Source organism: Hyalella azteca, unplaced genomic scaffold (genome assembly GCF_000764305.2).
Source record: "Hyalella azteca isolate HAZT.00-mixed unplaced genomic scaffold, Hazt_2.0.2 contig4670, whole genome shotgun sequence".
Lineage (NCBI taxonomy): Eukaryota > Metazoa > Arthropoda > Malacostraca > Amphipoda > Hyalellidae > Hyalella > Hyalella azteca.
The window spans coordinates 38,979-63,103 of record NW_025934881.1 but is presented as its reverse complement, the minus strand read 5'-3'; the positions used below and the strand labels follow the sequence as shown (position 1 = coordinate 63,103).

Here is a 24,125-nt window from a genome sequence, read left to right as displayed (position 1 = left end):
CTAGTCGATGATCATTAACGTATCGTAGAACAGATTTTTGCAAAGTTTTTCCTCCTAAAAATACCAGGGATTCATATTCTATTGTTTGTTAGAGAAACAATTTCGTCGCGTCAACCTTACATCCGTTGTGAAATGGGGCAATACATTCATTTCCATTCAATAATAAAATTCATTCTGCTTGACTTCTGCTTAATAACAACTTTTCCGGTTTTTCATCTCTTGGGAAATATCTCTTGTTGGTTAGTCTTAAGGACAGACCTTGAATTACTTCCGAAGTGAAGTGTGTGAAGGTCGCGACGTTGGCGCTGCGAATCCTAGCCTGCATGTCGAAGACGTGCTTGGAATTCCTGAGACGATCCTTGCATTGGAAGACGTGCTTGGAATTCCTGGGACGATCCTTGCATTGAAAGACGTGCTTGGAATTACTGGGACGATCCTTGCATTGGCATACGTGCTTGGAATTCCTGGGACGATCCTTGCATTGGCATACGTGCTTGGAATTCCTGAGACGTCGCCTACATGTATAGGACGTGCTAGGGACGTACTTCGATCCTAACTTGTTCCTATCCTGCTCACATGAGGAGAATGTGTCACTTGTGCTGGATGCTGGTGGTGTGGAAACTCGAGGTGCTCGTTTACAAGCAACAAGCATCCACTAAATTATTGGTGATATCGAAATAGCAGCGAAAATGCAATCACGCATGCGTGCTGCATATTGATAGCGACACTCGCTGATGTATGGACAGTGCAAGGATAGCAGGTCTTTAGCATCACCACTGGCATGGTTAATAAAAATAAACGACACTATTACATACACAAGCAGCAAAAAATAAGCAAATGGTCTAGCGCTCCAGTTCAGCATTTAGCATAAGTTGGGATGCTTTATAACCCCCAATAATAAATGAAACTTAATTCATATTATTGAACATAAATATGAACTAATTAAGGCTTCTTGAGAATTTAAAGCGAACGTCCAGTTAATCGGCATTTACTCATTATGAACTTGAAGGCAACGCTTGAATAATGAATAACATGCAGTTCACTCTCCTTCACCTTCATCGACGAGAATTAGACACACTAACCCTGGCCGTGAACCTGAACCGACTTGGGTAGGAATTAAATCATTAAGAATTGGGTAACAAGTTGCTACGTTCTCAATGCACGTAGGAACCTTTGAATTACCTGCCATGTAGAATTTTGAAAACACGCGAGTGCATAGTATGACTACTAAAGATTTCATTTGTAATGACTGAGAAAACTTTTTTTTAATATATAATTATTTTTTGATAATTATCACTTTTAGTACTGAGACAACGTCTTATTTTCCAAAATGTCTTCATCGGTTAGCATGGAAGCATAGCACTTGTAAAACTGTACGTAGCTCCTTTGCATGGGATGAATTTTCCCTCTTATAGAGCGTCATTGTACAGAATCTTTATGATGAGGACCATAGGCATAACCCTACAACTATTTCTTAATTGTAGAAAGTGGTTAAGTGTTCAATTTACCGCAATTAATTTCGGCTTGCCAGCGTCGATATAAAAGTTATAATTATTAAACAATGGCCATTGAGAGGCTTCTAAAAATTATTCTATATTTTACTTTATGTAATATTAATGAAAAATAATTAACACGCTGTGTTAGTGACATTTTTCAAGTCCATTACGTTCGTTAGCGAACATATATTATATACTAGCAATAGTAGTTCGTTTGCAACTACGACTGGACACATCAACGGTTCACCATGCAGAGTTTAAAACGCTTTTCATTACCATCATCATTAATAATATTTTAAATATTTTTGTCATTAAAATCTCAACGATTAAACGTACGACAAATTTTAACATTTTAATAAGCTTTCTGTGGGCGTTAGTTGAAAAGCAATGAAAATTTCAAGTCTGGAGGTTTATTGAACTTAATTTTTTAGAACAAGTGCAGAGTTAAAAATAAAATTGGCTTAGAGAACATGGATGAAAATTTAATGCTTGAATGAAACCTCAAATGTAGTTCGGCGTGGACGTGTTGTTAGGATCGCCAGGATTGGAGCAACTAGATGGGGTTCGAAACCCGCAACTAATTTTGAAATCTATTGTCGAAATTAATAAAGAGGCCAGGTGGAAAATAAGCATGGCGACTAGTCACTACATTGCCTAATCAAAGCTGACACCATTGAAAATTGTATATTCCAAAACAATAAATAATAAAAATGATACCACTATTTTATTCTATAAACCAACAAGATTAATTCCAGTCAATCCGTCAGCGGTGTCCACAGTAGCTCATTTGACTGCGCACTGCAGGCTAAATTAACCGGCTCGAGGAAGCAACCCGGAAGCATAAGAGCGGTGTTCCACTGGCGGGCGGAGCGCGTCTGAGTTATGGCGTCGGTACTGAGAACATCCGCAGCGCTGCCGGACGCGTTCCCAGAAAATGAGGAGCGGAAACAACGATGCTTTGAAACGATGCTCATTTGACATCGTTTCCTCATTCTTCCAAGGCCAGAGTTACCATGGAAAAGGTTAACAAGTTAACAATGATTACGTTGGTTAATAAATATTTTTTTCGTTTGTTAGGTTATGAGGTTCGTTACGAACGCCTCGGAACCATTCACAAAAGTATGGAAATGTGAAATATCGATATGGCATTTTAACTAGCATTGTGAAGAGCAGTGAAATGATTTAATTTATTTTAACAATAATATGCGTTTACATTTCATTATTCTGATGTAAAGAAATAACGCATGAGATGCAGCAAATTGAGATCAAGGCAAATTAAAACTAGGAAACGTATATTTAACTCGCGAACTTGACCTCTGCGGATATTGTGCAAAGCTTACAAACGCTCAGCATTCAACTCAATAGCTTACGCGGCGGCAGAATATCTGTTCGGCGAGCGGGCAAAAGAAACGCGACTCATTGGCGTCTTGGAACTCGACCAAAGTGAGGCTATGAGTGAAAGCGTCCGAGCGAGTGGTAGAAATATTGATGATACATCCATGTATAAAACAATATAACTCAGTACTCACTGCAGTGAGTGACAGAGAGCGCATTTTCTCGTCGACAAAACGTGAAGTCACGGACAGACAGACAGACGGACGGATAAACGGACGGACGGACATGGCGCGCACAATAGCGCCTTTTTCCCATAAATGAGAAAATGCGCTAAAAAGAATGAACTGAGCTATGTATGGTACCAATAAAGTAAGGATATTTAACTAAAAATTTAAAGAACTAGGTTGGAAATGAATGGTTAATGCAAAAGGCCATATGATCATACTCTATAAATATACCGTCAGCATTTGACTTCTGTTATATGTTACATAACCCGGCGACCACGATACAATATATTTTAACTACAAACTACCTCATAATCATGTTCAATTAAATGTTTAATGGGATTATAATTCCTTTCCGTGAGATATTATTTAAGTTATTAGTTTTATTAGTATTATTATTAGTATTTAAGTTATTAGTTATTTATTCCGTGATTAAGTACAGTTCAGCGAATGAAAAAATATTTTCCCGCAGAAACACTCGTGTACGTAAAGTCTTACTAAATGAAATTTGATGAAATAAGCAAACAACAGAATAGTCTAGATGATTATTAGATTTTAGACAATTGTGATTAAATTAGACTGGCTATAAGCCCCTTGGACCTTTTCTTACGCGACACGTGGTCTAATGAAGGCGCTCGTGAGCAGTGAAGGTGTGACGTTAGTTAGGCTCAAAGATGAGCGCTACTCATCCAAGCTGAGGGCGAGAACCAACGGTCAGGCTACGGGACTCTATGGATGTCAGATCCTTTTGTGTATATGTACATGTGTATATTCAGAAAATATAATGCTGATTATATAAAAATGAAATTTAGAAAGTTTACACAATATATCAGACAGGTTTATATTATATAGATCTAGAGTAATTTTAATGTCCGTTAGAAGGACTCAGGAAGTCAAACAAGAAAAATGTTAGAACATTTTGAAAATTTATTCATATCAGTTCCGTTTTTCCCCAAAGTCCCGGTTTGGCGCCAACATAACAATGCCTCCTCGCGTATCCTAACCTAACCTAACCAGCCCGGCGCATAACGGATGTTGCTGGGAGCTCAATGCCACAACTGCTGCCTGACGCGCGACCTTCACCTTGATGCTGGGGTAACGTTAGTCCCGCGCCCGCCATGACGTTTGTGCGCAGTGACGTAACAAATGTTGACAGGACGACCTTCCGTGGTGGTGTGGCTCTGTATAAAAGTGGCGGGAAGCATCAGGCAAAACATCAGTGCCTGGTAGCTTCATAGCAGTATTGGACATCTCATCCAAGCAGCGAAGAGTGAAGGCACTGCAATAACTAACCCTGACATTAGTCAGCTCGAGCATCGAGAACAAAAACTGAACTGGTTTAACACAAAATTAAACACACGAGCTAATTGTTTGAAATTACAATTGTGAATAACGCCACACGTTTCAGCAAACAAAAAATTAAGACAACATTCAAGAACTTGTTACCTGATTGCTCTTTAATTGAAAAACGGACAATCATCGAACAATATGTCACCATATCTGATCAAAGAATTCCTCGCTTTAGCGGTTTTCTTCGCGACTGTCAACGCAACAATAAACAGTGAGTAATTTGGCTCAAGCAAGTGCAATAATTAATCATTAATTACTATACGCATAAGTTAATTAACTTAATCTGATTGAGAAATAAGCTGGACTGGGAAAAATTGGAAACAATCCGGATTTAATTAAATAAAAAATTGTAGTTGTGGATTCAAAATATTTCTTTAGCATTGATTTTTGAGATTATTTTATAGGAAACATCCATGCTTTGAGCTAGATAAATAGGGTTGGTTATACCGAATGGACGCACTTCATTGATTAATTTAAACCAAAATAAAGATTGATCCATTTTAACCTGAAAGTTAAAATGAGGGATCGAAGGTCTCATTTATGCAAGCTGCTTAACACAAACGAATACCATCAACAGTCCATTTTCTCAACTATCTTATGGCATTACCATTGGAAAAATTACACTATTAGGCCGCGAAAGCTCATCAAAAGTTTTCATGGCATGGCTCTACACCATTTTTCTCATGCCATCGCCACTAATGGCGAAGCTATACACTAAGGCTGCTCATCAACATTATCGATCCTTCAACCTTGATCTAGAGCCAGCGCTTCCTGACTTACAGAGTCGGCATTACGCCATACTTTAGCTTGCCTGTCATGATCCCTTCTCATCTGCAGCAGCCTGCCTGCCTTCCTCAATGTGCGCATATCAATAATTATTGCTTCCTGAATCTGCTGTTGGAACGTCCAGAATAGCCCTTAGTCGATGCACCTGTACACGAATAGAACACAAAGTCCGGGAGAAAAATGTGTGATTATTTCAGTTGCGACAAGGGTTTTGATAAATTTAGATGGAAATTTCTGTTTGCCATGACCTAAAGTTTGAGAATATGTAAAATAATCGTTATTCTGCTTATGGCTAATCATCATCACGACTCACGAGTCGCTCGGTTCATTAATTAAAATCATGTTTGTATCAACGATGAATCAGCTGATATTATTTTTGGTCAAAATTACAACAGTTGAGTGACGAATTTACTAAAATTCTCACTACAGCTCAAAATAATTTGTTTTTAGAGTTGATCATTGTCACCTAGTCACCTCACCTAGTGCCTCATTTGATGATCAAACCCGATAATGAATAAGTATAAAATATATGGATAAAATGCTTGCAGTCACGGCACTGATTTTTCTCTTCTAGTGGCTGATGTGGCCTGTGGACGCGCGGTCATGCGAACTTCTCGCGTCAAAGGAGGACAAGACGCCAAATTCGGGGAGTTTCCTTGGATGGTGTCCATCAGGATCAACGGAGGACACTTTTGCGGAGGATTACTAATCAACAACAAATTCGTCCTGTCCGCTGCCCATTGCACCCTGAGGTGCGTGTCTATTGCTGACGTAATGATATTGATTTATTAGCGAACTTCTTTAGCGTACATGACACATAAGTCGCCACAAAACTTATTTTATGAGCGGAATCGAAGTTAAACTTTCCATTTCCAGTAACATCTGAACAGCATCGTAGTTTTTTGTTTAAAAAAGCTATAATTTCTATTTTTCATCATTATATAATTGTTGTTGTTAGTGAGCTGCGAGTGAAATCGGAAGGTAATCCTGCCATGAATTATGTTCATTAATGATAATTCACAATTAATTTAATCCAATAATGTTTATTCATTGAACACTGACAATGGTTGTTTTTCGTTTCCAGACGTCCTGAGAAATACGTGACCGTCGTGGTGGGCGAGTACGATCTCTTGAAAGAAGAAAAGACTCCGCCTGAGCAGATCATCGCTGTCCATAAAATTTACAATCATGAAAATTTCACTAAGGTGAGCAAGTTTTACTGCAATACTGAAAATATTGACAGAAATTTGCAGTGTTCAAAATTATGGGCGTTCAAAATAGCGTATGTTTAGAACTCGAAAGACACTAGCATATTTGAATGACATTTTTTATTTATCTTAACTGAAAAATTTAATCGATAAAATTGTGAAGTGTCCTCTCGTGTTTGCCTCAATTCAAAGAGAAGTGAATATACCTCATTCATACAATGCAGCTTGAATTTATTTATTGGTACAGTATTATTTACTTGTGTGAGATTTCATTCTTCATTGTTGGCCTGTAACCGACTTCCAACCACCTGGCCACTTGCCGATTTCGGTCAATTCCAACCCCAGACATGCTGCTCCAATCTTGATGATCTTAAGCAATCATATATCTCTAGCTATCGTATTTTGTTTCTCTTTCCAGCGGTACATCGACGATATTTCGTTGCTGGAGCTGAAAGAGCCCGTGGTTTGGAGCAAGAACATCAGGCCCATGTGCCTCCCTGACATGATGATGGACGGTACCGACAACCCACTCGACAACACAGCCGCCACACTCGCCGGCTGGGGGTGGACGGACGAACACTCCAAGGGTGTGTATCGTGTGAATAATTTCATTAAATTAAGAAAGATAAGGATGGTTAAGGGATTAAAGTTAATATTGAAGTCAATACGACTTGAATCCGTATGTTTGGACTTGAAACCCGCGTAGTGGGACTTATGCTAAACATCACCTACATTATTAACATCTAAATATTAATTACAATTATTTTATTCTTTAATCAGGTGGAGTTCGTGCAAATATCCTCCAAAAGACTGACGTAAGAGTTGTCTCAAAAGATAGTTGCCAAGAGTCGTACGTTAAGGAAACCGGCAAAGCCGTCGGCGAACCCCAAGCTATCGTACTATTCGACACCCACCTGTGCGCAGGAGTTCCCGATGGTAGCAGAGATGCTTGCCAGGTAATCCATTACATCATATGTTAAAAACATAATATAACTTATGAGACTCATTCCGATCTACCTTATAACACTGGAGCATGTCTAGATGTAGAAGAAAAACCCCTGCCCTATTTTTTGACAGCACCATTAAAAATTACACTTAGGTACTCGACATACGAATCCACCCACGCGACACAGCTTTACTGACAATTTCAGAGCACCTCAGAATTAAAGCAACGGCTCCATATGAATATAATTCAATCATTTTAATGAACTATATAATTAAAATAAATATAAAGCCATTTTATCGTTTCTCCTGACAGGGTGATAGTGGTGGCCCCCTGATGTCTCGTGACAAGGAAGGCCGAGAAGTTTGTGTAGGCATCGTGTCGGCCGGCATTGGGTGCGGCAGGCCAGGCTTGCCTGGACTCTACACCAGAGTCAGCAGGTATACCAACTGGATACAGGCAACTGTGAACGCCGCAAACGCTTGAATTAATTAATACCAGCAGCTCATACTTTTCTGGCTGGCTATTATTGAAGGCATGGAAAACTGAACACCATTGTTTCTGTCTGAAATTAAAGGCAGGGAAAGGAAGAAGGTGAAAAGCCGTTCAAAAGATCTTTAAATATTATTTCAAATTTAATGAGAAGCGTTAACGGTTCATAACAATGTCTTTCTTTATTATAGAATAAATAATAATTCAGTCCTTTTTTAGCCAAGCTGCTATTGCCCCAAGTTTGAAATCATGAAATAAATTCCCGAGACTTATGCGCGATGTTATTCACTTCTAAATTTCTAGCTTCCATGACATCGAACTTCATGTCGCGCAATACCAGTAGATTTAACTAAAGAGTTATAAGCTTTTAATTTTGCTCACTTTTTCAACTTCAATCTGAAAATAATTTTATCATAGTTTCGGCAGTTTATTTCAAAATAATGATTTTCCTAACCCTAAATTATTTCTTGTTAAGGATCTCAACTGATATTGTACATTCCGTGTTATTCCGTAAGGCCTCATCAATATTATTATATTCATTCTTGCCATGTTGTTCGTTTATAAGAAGCTCAGGTTCTAACGTTCAGTTCTTGCACGCATGAATGGTTAGAGCATTATTAATTGAAACGCTTATTTGTAGTAAAATTTCAGGAATGTACAGCGACGAATGTACGATTTACATCGATTTCCATGTTAATAGATTCCTACTCGATTCTCATTTTTTTGCGAGACCTTTTAAAGTTCTCTAGAGATTAATGAGCTCGCTTTGGAATCACGATAGGACTGTGCTATTTTCTTAAGATTATAAGTCAACTGTTGACTAGTTTATATATTTTATTATTACCTTATTTTAATGTGCATTGCAATTCAATTTGTTTTTTGATGTAAGAGGCTGGACTGCGTTGTATCAATGCGAGTGTCTCTCATTATTAATATATTATTAAGTCAGCTTGAAAAACTCATTACAACTTTATTTGTTAGCGTACGCTGCCAAACACAGTGTCCAGAACACCGGGCGACGTTGTTTGTTATGCTACCCAATTAATTAATAAGTATGACTTTTATATCATTATATCTGGATCGATAAATTATGTATATAGGGACTTATTATTTGTTATTCGAATGCAAACACTTAGAATATTTGTCTGTTGACACTTATTACAGGCACGAATTCATTATTAAACTTTCGATCCATTAAACAAAAGCTCCCGCAGTTTGTTGATGCAGAAAACATATGTCAGCTACTATCGTATGAAATGTGTTAATATAGAAGAGCTTCACAGCCAACACACGTTACTTGTTTTGACTTGAACTCGATTATTAATGTTGGTTGTGGGCATTGAGTGCATGTTGGTTTTATTGAGTGAATTCGCAAACGAATTGAATAAGTGATTACTTTGATCTCAGCTCTGTAGCTCTTATATGTAAGAGTGTTGCTCCTCTGAACACGTTATATTGTACCTAAATATTTTAAGTCGTTGCTATTGTTTAATAGTTTTATGTGTGCTTTAACGCCAATGTATATAGGGGAAAGTCAGCTTAATTATTACTTGCAATAAAATCATAAATAATTTAAAATGTTTCCTTACAATTCCTTGATTTGCAATTGTACTGACAAGAAAATATTTAAATTGATTCGGTGAATAACAAACTTGATGTGACCAGCTGAAGTACAAAGCATCTATACGCTCTTCGAATTGGCTTTTTACCGGCAAACATTCTCCTGCTTGAATATGTAAAAAAATACAACGTTGAACTTTTCCATCGACAATGTGAAGATTATAATAATAATTGACCATTTTAATTAAAGTAAAGAACATAATTTGTTCGATTTAGTCCGGGTGATCAAGCCTAGTCAATAATAATTAATTTAAAAGTAATCGATGAACTCATTAATATTTATTAAATTAAAACTGAAAAAAGGGAATTTTTTATTGAATTAGTCGAAAATTTGATGCTAAAATACAATTTTTTCACCAAGTTTATGGAAGTGAAGGAAAATTTCATTTAAAATAATTTGTAGAAGGCAAATGTGATCAAAAAAAGTTTGCTTGCGTCCAAAATTTGTGTCTAGTCTATATTTTCTATACATTAATACAAGAGGACAAGAAAAATATTCTGAATATTTTACTGAATAACATTCAATTCTTGAATAGCAGCTTTTAATAATTAAGATCTCCAAGACAGGGGGAAGCTCTAACAAATATTAACGAGAAAAAAACACCCACAACGTTCACGTGCTAACAATTTATTATTTCATGTAATAAAAGACGAGGAAAAATCGTTTCGTCTCCATTCCTCGTTGGGTATAAATATGGCCGTAATTAAGAATAGATTTTCTATAATCGTTTTTATCGTTAGAAATTATTGTCACAAACACGTCTTCGAATATATTGTCTTTCTAAATAATTTGTCCCGTTCAAAACGCTTATTAATTGTTGATCTCGTTTTGCGAGAACATAATTACCATTACGATATTTGAGGCTCACGCGCACGCAAAGAGACAATGGCCCTTATAAACAAATTATCATATGGAATTATAAGTAATAATCGCTGTTTACATCTATTCAACTGTTGAAGAAATGTGAGTTGGGTGCAAAAAAAGCTTGTCTATCTCTGCAGATGATGGTAAATGGTCTACGCGACATTTAGGTTTAAACACATCAATCTATGATTTCAGTGGCTGATATACAAGTGGAAAGCAATCTTATCATTAATTATTAATAGTAGCAGATATATTATTTGTGATACTAAGACAAGACGGAGGGGTTTGTTTAACCATTTAAAAATTTTGTACGGGATAACAAGAAAGCAACGGCTTGATCATACTTACCTTCGTCGTCTTACGTTAGAAGAGGATATAAAATATGAAGAAAATTCAATGATGTTAAAAATTTGTTTCAACGAATGCAATTGAATGAACTGTAACCTTTAGTACAACTTGATTTCGTTGAATATATTTTATAAGTTAATTGAAAAAATTAATGTTTGTGAATAAAATTTATCACCGCGTTGTCCAATCAATGATTTTTTTCGAAAGCTGACATTATTCTATCCATATTTTGTTCAACAGATGCATAATAATAATAATGACCTGAGAGAGAAGAAAGATGACAGTCATTGTGCTTACACGCAGTAATAGTGTCGGCAACATACTGCAACATCATAATTAATAACACTTATTAAAGGCACATGCAGAGATTTAATGTTCATGCGCTGGACAATGAAACTGTATAACCGTTCTTTCAGTGGTACAATCTCACGAAAGTTCAATTGAGTTGCAATCCTGTTATAAATGATGCGGTAGCGAGAGAACAAACTGACTGATGACGACTTCTGCGCTGTTGAGAGGTCGCGTATTTTATTAGATCGGTCAATAGGCAAAATTTGTAACAGCAGTGAACTGGATTCTATATTATATCGGAACAGTAATAGTCGGGGCGGCCAGGACACTGCGGCTGTAGTGGTACCAGAGGTGTCAGAAGACTAGTACTTGTTGAGGTGGCCATGGTCAAGTACTAGTAATGTGGCTGTAGTGGTACTAGAGGTGTCAGAAGACTAGTACTTGTTGAGGTGGCCATGGTCAAGTACTAGTAATGTGGCTGTAGTGGTACTAGAGGTGTCAGAAGACTAGTACTTGTTGAGGCGGCCATGATAGGCCTACTGCGACTGTAGTGGTAGTAGAGGTGTCAGAAGACTAGTACTTGTTGAGGCGACCAGGATACTGTGGTTGCTGTGGTACCAAAGACTCCACCTCAGTGCCCTCCTTCAGTGACTGGTAGTGAGCCACAGGGCACATCCACCAGTAAACGTGGATCACTGCAACACAGAACACACTAACCTCTAGATCCACATCAGTTTCCAGAAGAATGATGTTAATCGTGGTCGCTATATCATAGAATGTACGATGAATTGCTCGAGGTAGGTTAGAGAATGTTTCACGTCGTGGATATCAGTGAATGAAAGAATGACGTTACTAGCGGAGAACATCAGTGGATGAAATAATAACGTTACCATCGGTGGATGAAAGAATGAATGTTACTATTGTTGATATCAGTGAAGGATTGAATCATGTTATTCAGATTGGAGATAACACTGATTACACGGACAACAGCAATATCCAGAACATAGCGTATGTTATGGAGATAAATATTAAATTTCAAATTTTGTCAAAACTCCTCTGACTGAAGACATATTTCGCTGCATATAGATTCTACTCAACTCGTATGACCAAATTCAGCGCTAATTTCATTTTTGTAAATAAATAAGCACCAGTGATAGGACCTGGCACCAAGAGCTTGTGAAATATACATGTACGTCACCCACCGAAGGCAATGATCTGCAGGAGGCCGGCTATGATGTAGGTGCCGCCCTTGGATAGCACGGCGTCGTCCTTGCCGTACACGAAGAGGAAGATGATGCCCCCGAGCTGTGCCGCGAACGGTCCGAACTCCAGCACCACCCACGGCAGCAGCAGCGAGCGCAGGTTCTGATGGTAACGGCATTACGGAGAGTCAATAGGTATGGCATTCAGGGTCATAAATTCTATATTGAATTTAAATATCAGGTTAAAAGTAAAAATGATTAGTCGCTGCCAAGTACAATGTAGTGGATTTGTGTGCAAAAACACGCGTCTATATATTCAGTTAGTAATTTTTGTCGCGTGCGTGATGGCAGTGTGTTATTGAAAAATTTGCGTATGTTATTGATAAACTTGCGATTTAAGCAGAACAATCACATATGCATACTTAAATGCACACTATGAGTTGAAATAAAAAGTAATTGATTTAATGTTATATAATATCATTAGTATATTAATAATTATTTCAATAAATAATAAAGTGGCAACGGACGACGTGGGTTCTTACAGTGCAGGCTCCGTAGGTGAGGAAGAGAGACGAGAAGGTGTAGAGCGCGTAGAACACCAGAAGAACGATCACGACGGTCTGCAGGTCTGTAGGAGGGAGGTGTTAATCATCAACGTCTTAAATGTTTTACAAGTTATTGAAAGCACCCACTAAACTTACAATCGCACCAACTAAATTGAAAATCGCATAAACTAAATTAAAAACGCACCCACTAAATTGAAAATCGCACCCACTAAATTTATATTTGCAGCAATTAAATTGAAAATAGCACCAAATAGATTAAAAATAGCACTCATTAAATTCACAGTCGCACCCACTAAATTTACACTTGCACCATCTAAATTTTCAATCGCACCCGCTAAATTTGCAATCGCACACAATACATTTACAATCGCATCAACTAAATTAAAAATCGCACACGCTAAATTTACAACCACACCTATTAAATTTAAAGTTGCTCCCACTAAATTTACAATCTCACCCACTACATTAATGAATGTTCTTTTGATGCAGCATGAATTGAAGATGTGCGATATATTACGTTAAACTGTATAAGTACTGTTGTAAAATAACACGCTCCTAAGCAACAATCTGGTGGTTGGATACAGGATTAAATATTCATAAAAATTGAATTCTCCATCACATGGCTGATGTATAACGAAAAAAAACATTATCAATATATGAAACTGTCGTTTTACGAGAAATAACTCGTTTTATCTCCTCGCGTTGATTAACACGTAGCAATGAAGTTTAAGTAAAGAATAACTCAAATTACTTGAGCTGACGATGTTATCGAAGACTCTCTGTAAGTGAGAGCTTCTTGATGAAAAAAAAATTTCATTTAATTTATTTTCGTTTTTCATCTGCTTGAAGTTACGTGGCGGCCAAAGCAAATGAAATAATTACGAGTCTCGTTTCATGTCACTAACTTCTTGAAAAATAACTCCATATCTGAAAATTTACCTCTCTAATTCCAAGGTGTACCAAAGAAGAAAACTTACGGTTGACAAAGTTGTTGAAGCCGATGATATTGTCGACGATGCCGAGAATGCTGGTGGCGTTAGTGGTAGTGGAGTGCGTTGCGTCGTAGTACTGCTTCAGAGCGGCTGTGAAGCTGGGCAGGTTGATCAGGGTGAAGCTCAGAGACACGCATATCAGGAACGAAACGATCTGGACCATTACAAGGAGAGATAATTATTACTCATTTTTCAGAACCTAAATATTTGTATCATTGTGAACTGGAGTATAGGATTACGCTCATGAGTTAAAGCTACACACTTGGTGAGTAATGAGCAGTACACCAATAAATGACATCGGTTAGAAGCCAGATTGCAAGCAAACTTATTGGCCCTTGTGAAAGATATGCCATATCTAAGCAAAATGTCCGTGACTTTGTCAACTGGCTTCGTGATGATAATATGTGTATAGGCACTCACCAAGCAGATGATAATATGTGTATAGGCACTCACCAGGCAGATGATAATATGTGTATAGGCACTCACCAGGCATATGATAACATGTGTAGAAGGCACTTACCAGGCAGATGATAACATGTGTAGAGGCACTCACCAGGCAGATGATAACATGTGTAGAGGCACTTACCAGACAGATGATGCCCACAGCTATGGACCCGTTCTTGGTGGAGAAGCAGCAGCAACACGTCGTCATCATCGCCATCTCTTCGTCTTCTTCTTCGTCTGAGTCCTCGTCGCCTGTCGATCATCAATTTTAATACCTTTACGTCAGCTCTACTTTTCTTAATTTGAATAGTAATGAATACAAATATCTATGTGCATCTTTTATGATGCGTGCAAATTTATTTGCAGCCCTATTTTTAATCAGCAGAAATGGGGAATATTAGAAAAAATTTATCAGTCCTTCAGATTGAAGTTGGGCTATTTAGATGCGACAATAGCGCTATATTGCGTCAATTTAAGGAATTTTGATCTACTTTGAATCGAATGATCCCTTAATTTAGTTGGATACGATGGAGTCGTGCAAAGCTATATACCACTATATAGACCAGCAGCTGTCGTGTTCATTTGTGCACCAGACTGATACAGCGCTAGCCTTTTGTTTTAGTCATTGTTATATCGTGCCCGTAACTATGATTTTTCTGGCCTTTAAATTGATTGAAATCCACCATACAATCAAAATTCACTAATAGTATGGTGTATAGTATAGTGTATGGTATTTTGTGTAGTGTATAGTGTATAGTATAGTGTATAGTATAGCGTATGGTATAGTGCACAGTATAGTGTATAATATAGTGCGTAGTATAGTGTATAATATAGTGTATAGTATATTGATGTCGGTGCTGACGAATAGGCCCGGAATACCAAACTACTTAATACCGAACTAATGCCCAACATTCGAGCTCCTTTGAATTCAACGTTTCTACTATTTTTGGTTAAGTAACCCGATTCAATCTGCAGATAAAGAACAAAAGTTTGCTAATTACAAGTTTTAAACATCAAATTTAGTGACAGCGTAATAAGACAAATCATGCATCCGGTGTTTGAAACTGAAAGTTTATTTTGGACTCAATCTGTTGGGATCACATTCCAGTACAAATTTTCTGTTGTTGAATGAGTGCGATCTTGATTGGTTTCTCGCTGAAATTTATTAAGACAAGTTTACACATAAGGCGAGTGGACATCAAACAACCAGATACCAGGACGTGCATACACAGAGCCAAGCTGTAGCGTAGAAAACTTTATTCAAGTGTAAACAGTGAAAATAACGAAAAATAATTTATCCATTGTGGAAAAATTGCTGATGATAATTATGAAAACGCCCCGAAAGCCTCACACAGCCCCAAACATCTACAGTTTGGATGTGAATATCAGTGTACATCTTTGTGATGCGTACAAATTTATTTACTGCCCTATTCCTAATCAGTAGAAATAGGGAATTTTAGAAAAAATTTAGTTTTCCTTTAGATTGAAGTTGGAAATTTAAGTGCGACAATAGCGCTACATTTTGTCCATTGAATGAATTTTGATTTATTATAAATTTAATTATCATCTATGCACAAAGATCCCTTAATTTAGTTGGATACCATGGTGTCGTGCGATGCCATATACCCGAACTTAGACCATCTCTAGCCTTAGATTTCAGCCATTGGTAAATTAATATATTATGCCCGAGACTATAATTTTTCTGGCATTTCAGTTGATTGAAATCCATCAAAAAATCGAAATTCACGAATAGTAAAGTGTATTGTATAGTGTATAGTCCATTGTATAGTAAGTGTATAGTATAGTGTATAGTATGGTGTCGTGTATAGTATAGTGTAGTGTAATGTATGGTACAGTGATGTCGGCGCTGAAGAATAGGCCTATAATACCCAACTATTTAATACCGATCTAATACCAACATTCGAGTTCTTTTGAATTCATTGTTTCTACTATTATTGGCTAATTAACTCAATTCAATCAGCAGATACAGAGCAAAACTTCGCTCACAAATAGTTCTAAACATAAATTTTAGAGGCAGCGCAATAAGGCAAATCATGCACCCGGTGTTTGACACTGAAAGCTTATTATGAACTCAATGTGTTGGAATCGCATTAACGTACAAATATTAAGTAATTGAATGAATGCGATCTTGATTCTTTTCTCGATGAAAATTATTGGGACAAGTTTACACATGAGGCAAGTGGACATCAAACAACCAGATACTTGACGTGCAAGCACAGAACCAAGCTGTAGCGTAGAAAATTTTATTCAAGTGCAAACAGTGAAAACAACGAAAAATAATTTGGAATCCATTGTGGAAAAATTGCTCCTGAGAATTCTGAAAACGCCCCAAAAGCCCCACGAGCCCCAAACATCTACAGTAGACATGAAATGGCACAAGAACCTCGGTATGCATGTCAATTTCTGGAGGGCATATCGAGAAGGCAAGGTTAATAATTCCTACTGACTTGTTTCTTCAGATGAATTTTACAAAAACAAAATCATTAGTGAAATTTTCGACCCCAGATTATCCAAATGCACTCAACAAAGGATTTTCACGTGTATATTGCAAAAAAATTTGGATAATACCAAATTTAATAAAACAAGTCAGAAACCACTTTCGTAAACAGAATAATGAGATGAATTGTGGTTACATATAGACGTCGGAATAAATTTTTTCGACATTTCTGAGGATTTTTAGATCTTAGAAAAGAGTTTCAGAAAAAATATTTCAGTTTCACTTCCAAGAACTGGATTACACATCTATAGAGTTTCATTATTGTGCAAGCAGCATTGATGGAAAAAATTAGATTTATTAATTTGTGTGTAACTGTTTGCAACACACGCCTAAAAAAGTTACGCTCATGGTTTATTGGCAAGAATCCAATTGATGACATGAAAAGAGGTTTGTTGTGAACGAATGGGTATCAGCACAAATAGTTTTCATCTGGGTCATAACATCGAACTAAATGTGCACAGCGAAAATTGGTATAAATACGAGTATCTTTACGTTCAAACACTTATTAATATACATGCGTCTAAAAGTTTGTGAACACATCACAATTCAAATGTCTTGGCCAATTCCAGGTTACAGTTCTAAATTTGGGGGTGTTGGGAACAGCGTGAAGACATCGAACACCGCAATGCATCATAAAAATAACGTTTTTTGGTTGAGTTTCTTGTGCAAGTATTAGGTTACACTGAACTTCGACTCTTGTAACATATATGCCTTTAACACAGTTTCCGTGAATTCACTTGTCAGTGCACACATTGAACACCGATATTCACATCACGCACTCGGGAACACTGGCCGAACAGGGAACATCCACGTCTCCTCATTCATCAGGTTCTTCTTTGTGAGTTGTTCCCGAGAACCATATGAACCGTCGCAGATTTCCTCACTCTCAATTTCTCCTTCCCAAGCTCTGGAGTTAGGATCGTGGTACACTGGAGGACCGTCTACAGATCCCGAGCTAGAGCGGCTGGTCCGTGTCTTGTACACGGGGGCATTCGATGGTAAGGCGTTGGGATCCATTGACGAGACGTCGTCGGGGTCTGACGTGCGTGATAAGTTATGTCGCTCGCGTACCTCCATGCGACGACCAAGACAAGATTCTGCTACCTCCTTATGAGGGTTGAGTGATGCCAACGACAATATTATATTGTAATGAGTTTAGGTAGGGTAATTAATTAAGTAATATTGTTTGATTTTCTTAATTTAATAACTTTCAGTTAGAATTGAAATCTGTAATAAAAATCTTTTCTCATGCATTATTGTACTATTTGAATTTCTAAATCACTAGACATTGGCTAAAATTCATGTGACACTAACTAGGCATACGTGAGTTCTAATTTCTTCCAAAGAAACACTTTTGCTTATTAACTTGAAGCTGCCTATTCATTTTCCTTTTTTTAGATATATAAGTTCTAGCGATAAGAATCATTAAAATTAAGGCAGTCCAAAATTCAGAATTGTTGTTCAGCTATCAGGCCGCATCTACTCTAATATAATTTAAATCCTTCGCGTCTATTTACCGAAGCAAGCGATTTACCACCAAAAATTCGATCTCTGAAACCGAATTTCATTACACAGCGAATTGGAAATTCAGTCATAAACTCACTCAAGCCCAAGTACCAGATGAACCCATCTTCTGAAACGGATCCATTACGGTAGCGAGTTTTCACATAGTCTAAAAGTAGTTCATCAGATGTCTATAGCTGACGACAAAATTTTTGTATGATAGTGAGCACTCATTGATCTTTGGATTAACAACGACGTTACGAAATTTTGTAGAGCGTCCTTGAGTCCAGTTTAAGGTGCCTTGCAGTTATACATCGATCGTACTCACACAAAAGGACTCAGAAGGATATAACTGTTCCAGTTATAGTCCTTTGCAAGGCGGTTATCATCAACCATCGATCTCACTTCAGAAATATAAGTTCTTTCGAGACCTGAAAAAATATCGTTCGCGAGTCTGTTCGAAGACTTAATACGTTATTATGTGACTTATTTACGCAAAGTTGCCTGCAGTTATTCATGCAACAATCGTGATCGACATAAAAATGTCATAACTGCGTCCGCAAGTTCGTTTTGTGTCACAGGGCAGACACTCATCGACCGCACCGACGCTTGGTGCAGTGATTACATACGCTACTGCGAGGTCATGTATAGACGCGCCTTCTACTCCTCATCGGGTCAAGCTGCCTGAAGATTGTCGGGAACAATTTTTATTGCATATCTTCAAATGTAGAGTGACGAATAATGAAAAAAATGAAAAAATCCCTAGTCTTTTGCTTGACCGTGAACATTCACAAATGCTATTGTTTATGTGAGGTAAAAGGCCTGCTTTCAATATAAGAAAACAGTAAAAATATTAAAATGGTAAAAAAATATTTTAATATATAAATTGGTGATAAGTAATGACCATTTGTTTCATGTTGACAATCTAGTTAAAAAAACGAAGAAGATGCTGCCTAGGTAAAAGGCCTGCTTTCAATATAAGAAAACAGTAAAAATATTAAAATGGTAAAAAAATATTTTAATACATAAATTGTTGATAAGTAATGACCATTTGTTTCATGTAGGCAATCTAGTTAAAAAAACGAAGAAGATGCTGCCTAGAAACTCGTTGCAGTGTTACAAACATGACATGCTGGCGTTTTGGTGACCTGCCATGGATACATTTATAATTTTTACTGTTGCTCACAATCATGAAAATTCTTCGCTTCCTAGAATTTTATATGAAATTAGTACTGAAATATTTCTCGATGTCCCAGAATCAGCATTAGACTTAGAGTTCAATTTAAATACATTATGATCGTAAAGGGTATAAGTAAATGTTAGGCGTTAATCCCGTAGACTAACGAACCAACAGTTTTTGCTCTCCGGAATTTATGGATACTATGTTAGCAAAAAATTCAGTCACCCGTTTAAACTATAATGCTTAGTATTATTCTTTCAGAACATTAACCCAAGAAATAATTTTGTTAGACTATCTGATCGCTAAATGCAATTGCGATAGAGTCCGCGACAGTGATGAAGATTGAGTGGAACCACCAACTATCATATCTGTACCATTTTTACCAAGTTCATTTGTTCAGCAGAAGTTATTAATGCACTTCAAGGTTTTGTAAGACCATGGTTGTTACAAAGACCTATAGGCAAGTGAACGAAGTTGATCGACCTGTTCCTTGGGCTCTTGGTGCGTCGGTGTTAATGATGACGAAGTGGTCGTCTCTGTCCCTCTTTGTGAAAGAGACGTCAATGTTTGTCTGTCTCTGACGCAGTTGTACTCGCATGATCTACAACTGATTAGTAAAAAACGTTTACGTTTAGTAATACGTTTGAGAAATGAGTTGTGGCAAAAAAAAAAAAAAAACATCAAAGATCAATCATGATCATCTCATGACCTGGCGATGTATATCTTCATATTTGCTAAGGTGGAAATTTGGCGATTATAAGGGTCTAATATTAGGTTGTAATTATGGCCTAATGAGTAATTTTAATTTGCTATAACGAAAATATTCCGGGAAATCCTAGAATAGTGAAAAGAATCATAATAGATTATTCATAATATTTTTTATCTGACCGGATCGTTGACAATAATCGTACCATAAATTGGGTACAAAAGAAAAAATATTTTACATTACTTCTTATGAACCAAAAATTTTCCAATCGATAACTTTTAGGCAAAAATTAAAACAGCCCAAAACACTGCACTAGTTATTAACATGATTATGTGTTATTCTTAATGATTACGTAATTGGTCAGGATCAAGCAAAAAAAGTCTTATCAGTTGCGGTAAATAATCATTATAAATGATTAGAATATATCGAGTCAAGTAATAATAATGCCGAATTAAATAAATCAAATATCCTAATTATTGGCTCTACTGGTTCAAGTAAAACTCTTTTGGTACAAACCTTAGCAAAAATTCTTGATGTACCTTTCACTATGGCAGACACAACTTCTTTGACCGAAGCTGGCTATGTTGGCGAAGATGTTGAAAAATATTGCTGAGATTACAAACAGCAGATTTTAATATAGCTAAAGCCCAACGTGGCATTATTTATATAGATGAAACAGATAAAATCGCAAAAAATCCGAAAATCCTTCTATAACAAGAGATGTATCAGGAGAAGATGTACAACAAGCATTAGCTGTATGGCCAAACCAGTTCTTAATCATTATTAATTTACGAATTGAATTGTTAAAACAAGGAAGAAATTTCGATTCATTTTGCACAAAAATGCTAGAGTCCAACCAAAAAATTTTCGTAGTCGTAAATGATCACTGAAAGAAATATTTCTCAATATCGAACAGAATTATTAAGCAAGTGAACAAATCGTTAAACTCATTGGCAAAATTCAGGCACAAATTTGTATGGAGTCTAAGAGCCAAGCCAATGCTTTATTGTTTTCTTTCAGCGCTCTGAAAACCAAAACATCTTTAAATTTCTTACTTTCTACGTTCCGATAGCATTATTTGTCTGAGAAGTTTCTTTAAATCCTGAATGCATAATAAAATGCGAGAAAAGTTATCTTTGTCGTAAATGAATAGTACTAAAAGTTTGAGGCACTAACAATTTTTCCTGCCGAGTTGAACTCTATTTTTCAAACATTCGACATGCTTGGCATATCGTTGCAGCCGTTACCACTCAGATAATTTTTGCCGCATTTCCAGCAGTGAAACGAAAATCAGAACATAATTTATCAAAATTCTCAACAGAGACAGTGTTTAAGTCTTGTTCTGCCGTTCCCGTTAATTGCCCGTGAACACAGACAGAGACACGCGATTGCAAGACGGTAGCCACGACGCGACTGAGCGAGCGTGTGTGGACCGAAGGATTGTACAGCACGACGCTCGGTCCACTCTTTGTCATGGCAGGGACTGCAATCAGGTAATTGATCAGATTCTGCTCGTAATTGAATTGTTTGCCATTCAATATCAAATAGCTATAACTTTTATAATTTATTTTTCACTCTTTCCATCATTTTGAGCTATCGTGACACTAACAGTTCCATAGCGTAGAAGCCTAAGTGTTTATGGAAGCTTGTTTTCTCAGGTCTTTTCTAACCTAAGTAACAAAACATTTTAACAATATTAAAGATCGTCATATTCATTATCAAGATAACTTGTAAATACCAAAAACTATTTATTAAGCATTTGTGAAGTTAATTTTTGCTTCTAGTTCTTCTAACCCTTATTCACATTTATGTAAATTTGGACATAACATTCACATTTTTATGTAAGAAGGAAAATTAATATTTTTGACATTCTATGGCAATGTTATTGATTCCTCAACATGATCTCATAAATTTGGACTTTCTCGTCGTACTTTAAAATTGTCGCCGTACAGTAAATGATGAACACAATACTTTCCCTAAAAATATTGAATTTTTTTGGTCCTGAGTTTCATTACAAGAGTTGAGTAAGATCTTACAGTCGTATGCTGAATCAAGGAATATGCCTAATGATTATCATAATATTATTGTCGGTGCATGAATGATAGGTCAAGGGGTGTTTTAGCGCATTTTCTCATTTATGAAAAGATTTCCTTCACAAAGTCGGCCTGCAATCGACCTTCTCGCCCTGCCGCTGCATAGCTTCTAATTGTGCGTATTCACTCAGTCAAATATATGGGTAATAATTTCCAAATATTGAAGCACTTTCCTACCCGCAGCACGTGCAAAAAGCGAACGTATAGGGCCGATACGCCTTTTTGCCTGTCCAAACCGAGTCAGGATGACCTAAACAGAGAAGAACTGCGTAGATATTTGGACAAAGCCTCACTCATTGCTTTGAGTGTGCTTTGCAGTTTAATACACCGCCAGCCAACCATCCATACCATACAAAGGTTTCGGTATACAAGCTATACGAATAATAGTTACGAATGTTCTGTACAATACGAGTATTAAACACCATTTTTAGCGAGTAATAATCATGCTTGTGATTGTGCATTTGCTGGCTAAGTGTGTGCTTAGCATGTGTATGTGCTGGTTAAGTGTGTGCTTGGCATGTGTATGTGCTGGCTAAGTGTGTGCTTAGCATGTGTATTTGCTTAGCATGTGCATGTGCTGGCTGAGTGTGTGCTTAGCATGTGTATGTGCTGGTTAAGTGTGTGCTTAGCATGTGTATGTGCTGGCTGAGTGTGTGCTTAGCATGTGTATGTGCTGGCTGAGTGTGTGCTTAGCATGTGTATGTGCTGGCTGAGTGTGTGCTTAACATGTGTATGAGCTGTTTAAGTGTGTGCTTGGCATGTGTATGTGTTTGATACATACATGTACCTAACATGTGTGTGAGTTTGCGAAATATTCATCAACTTTTGCTTTGTATCAATAGATAGATCTTAATAAAGGACATTATTGCATTCTTTACTTATCAAAACAATTAAATTGTTTTATTATTTTGGATCTGTAATATTGAAGATTTATTTTTTCCTCAGTTTATTCTCTCCTCAACTATAACAACAAATGAAGGTATTCAAGCGTCTGTACAGCCCATATAAGAAGGCCCATTGTACATTGCACTGATGACACGCAAGGCTAGTAATGGCTTCGTTAGCGTATTGGCTAACGAACATTTGTTGCGTTAGCACCACTAGGACTTGCAATGATAATATACATGGTCCGTTACCATGACGACGAGTCAACAGAGCATCAACAGAATGCACTTCTGTTTGATATACACATACAACAGACGTGTTCCTCGAGCAAACATGCTTGCCTTGTCTGGAGATCGATCGACTGCCATGTAAACTTCGGAATTATGATTGAATCTAACAAGAGAAACAAATTACATTTATTCAACATTGTAATTTTTTTATTATGGCTATTACATCTATGACAATAATTCATTCATATGACAAAGGAAACCAAGTGAACGATCCTTCATTAGAAACAACGCGCAAAATACCTGTTTCGAGGCTTATTTATTTCTCAGAAATTTCTCCTTTCTAACAAATTTCTTATTTCTTTCTAAGAAATTCCTTATTTCTTTATAAGAAATTCCTCATTTCTTTCTAAGAAATTCCTCAAAATTCATGTTCCGAGGTTTATTTCTCCCTAAAATATTCCTCAGTTAGAGAGAGCGTGCGAGCTTACGTTAATACGTAGAGCTTGGAAATGCAGCGACGAAGAATTTTCTCTTTCTTTTATTTTCACAGCGCTAAACTTGAACAAAAAATGATTTAACACAATGAAATAAACTAACTATGGCCCAGAACAATGAAATAAACGAACTATGGTTAGAAAATAACATGAACCTAAGGAACAAATTGAAAGATGAACGAAACGCTTAAAAATGGGAAATTGTATACCAGATGACTAACCTCAACGATGTGGCTATAGGACATTGACTTGAGGCAAAGAAAAAAAAAACGTTAGTTGCTTAAGCAGAATTTTGTTACATATCACTTTGCAGGAATTAACTGAAAAATATAAAATACTGTACCAACAATATGA

At 36.9% G+C, this 24,125-nt stretch overlaps 2 protein-coding genes across 3 annotated transcripts; one reads left to right on the top strand and one right to left on the bottom strand.

The window, feature by feature from the left end:
- Positions 1 to 4,124: 4,124 nt before the first annotated feature.
- LOC108677096 (trypsin-1) lies at positions 4,125 to 8,089 on the top strand. Its single transcript, XM_018165245.1, has 6 exons — positions 4,125 to 4,616; positions 5,766 to 5,943; positions 6,276 to 6,396; positions 6,818 to 6,986; positions 7,180 to 7,355; positions 7,658 to 8,089. The coding sequence occupies exons 1-6, from the start codon at positions 4,544 to 4,546 to the stop codon at positions 7,826 to 7,828; spliced, it is 888 nt and encodes a 295-aa protein (XP_018020734.1). The 5' UTR covers positions 4,125 to 4,543; the 3' UTR covers positions 7,829 to 8,089.
- A 1,803-nt stretch (positions 8,090 to 9,892) lies between these two features.
- LOC108677100 lies at positions 9,893 to 17,854 on the bottom strand. Of its 2 annotated transcripts, XM_047880119.1 has the most exons (7): positions 17,460 to 17,854; positions 14,305 to 14,414; positions 13,704 to 13,872; positions 12,703 to 12,788; positions 12,161 to 12,323; positions 11,552 to 11,653; positions 9,893 to 11,484 (listed from the first exon to the last, which is right to left on the bottom strand). In XM_047880119.1, exons 1-7 carry the CDS (start codon positions 17,755 to 17,757, stop codon positions 11,465 to 11,467), a joined length of 948 nt encoding a protein of 315 aa, XP_047736075.1. In that variant the 5' UTR covers positions 17,758 to 17,854; the 3' UTR covers positions 9,893 to 11,464. The 2 variants fall into 2 exon arrangements, with proteins under 2 accessions (XP_047736075.1, XP_018020739.1); XM_018165250.2 differs by having other exon boundaries at positions 9,893 to 11,653.
- Positions 17,855 to 24,125: the final 6,271 nt, after the last annotated feature.

Coding starts and splice junctions, on each gene's coding strand:
- LOC108677096 (XM_018165245.1), top strand. CDS start 4,544: ATGTCACCATATCTGATCAAAGAATTCCTCGCTTTAGCGGTTTTCTTC. Junction 4,617..5,765: donor TGTCAACGCAACAATAAACA/GTGAGTAATTTG, acceptor TTTCTCTTCTAG/TGGCTGATGTGGCCTGTGGA. Junction 6,987..7,179: donor GACGGACGAACACTCCAAGG/GTGTGTATCGTG, acceptor TTCTTTAATCAG/GTGGAGTTCGTGCAAATATC.
- LOC108677100 (XM_018165250.2), bottom strand. CDS start 17,757: ATGGAGGTACGCGAGCGACATAACTTATCACGCACGTCAGACCCCGAC. Junction 14,415..17,459: donor TGTTCGGCCAGTGTTCCCGA/GTGCGTGATGTG, acceptor GATGATCGACAG/GCGACGAGGACTCAGACGAA. Junction 12,324..12,702: donor TCACCTACGGAGCCTGCACT/GTAAGAACCCAC, acceptor CGTTACCATCAG/AACCTGCGCTCGCTGCTGCT.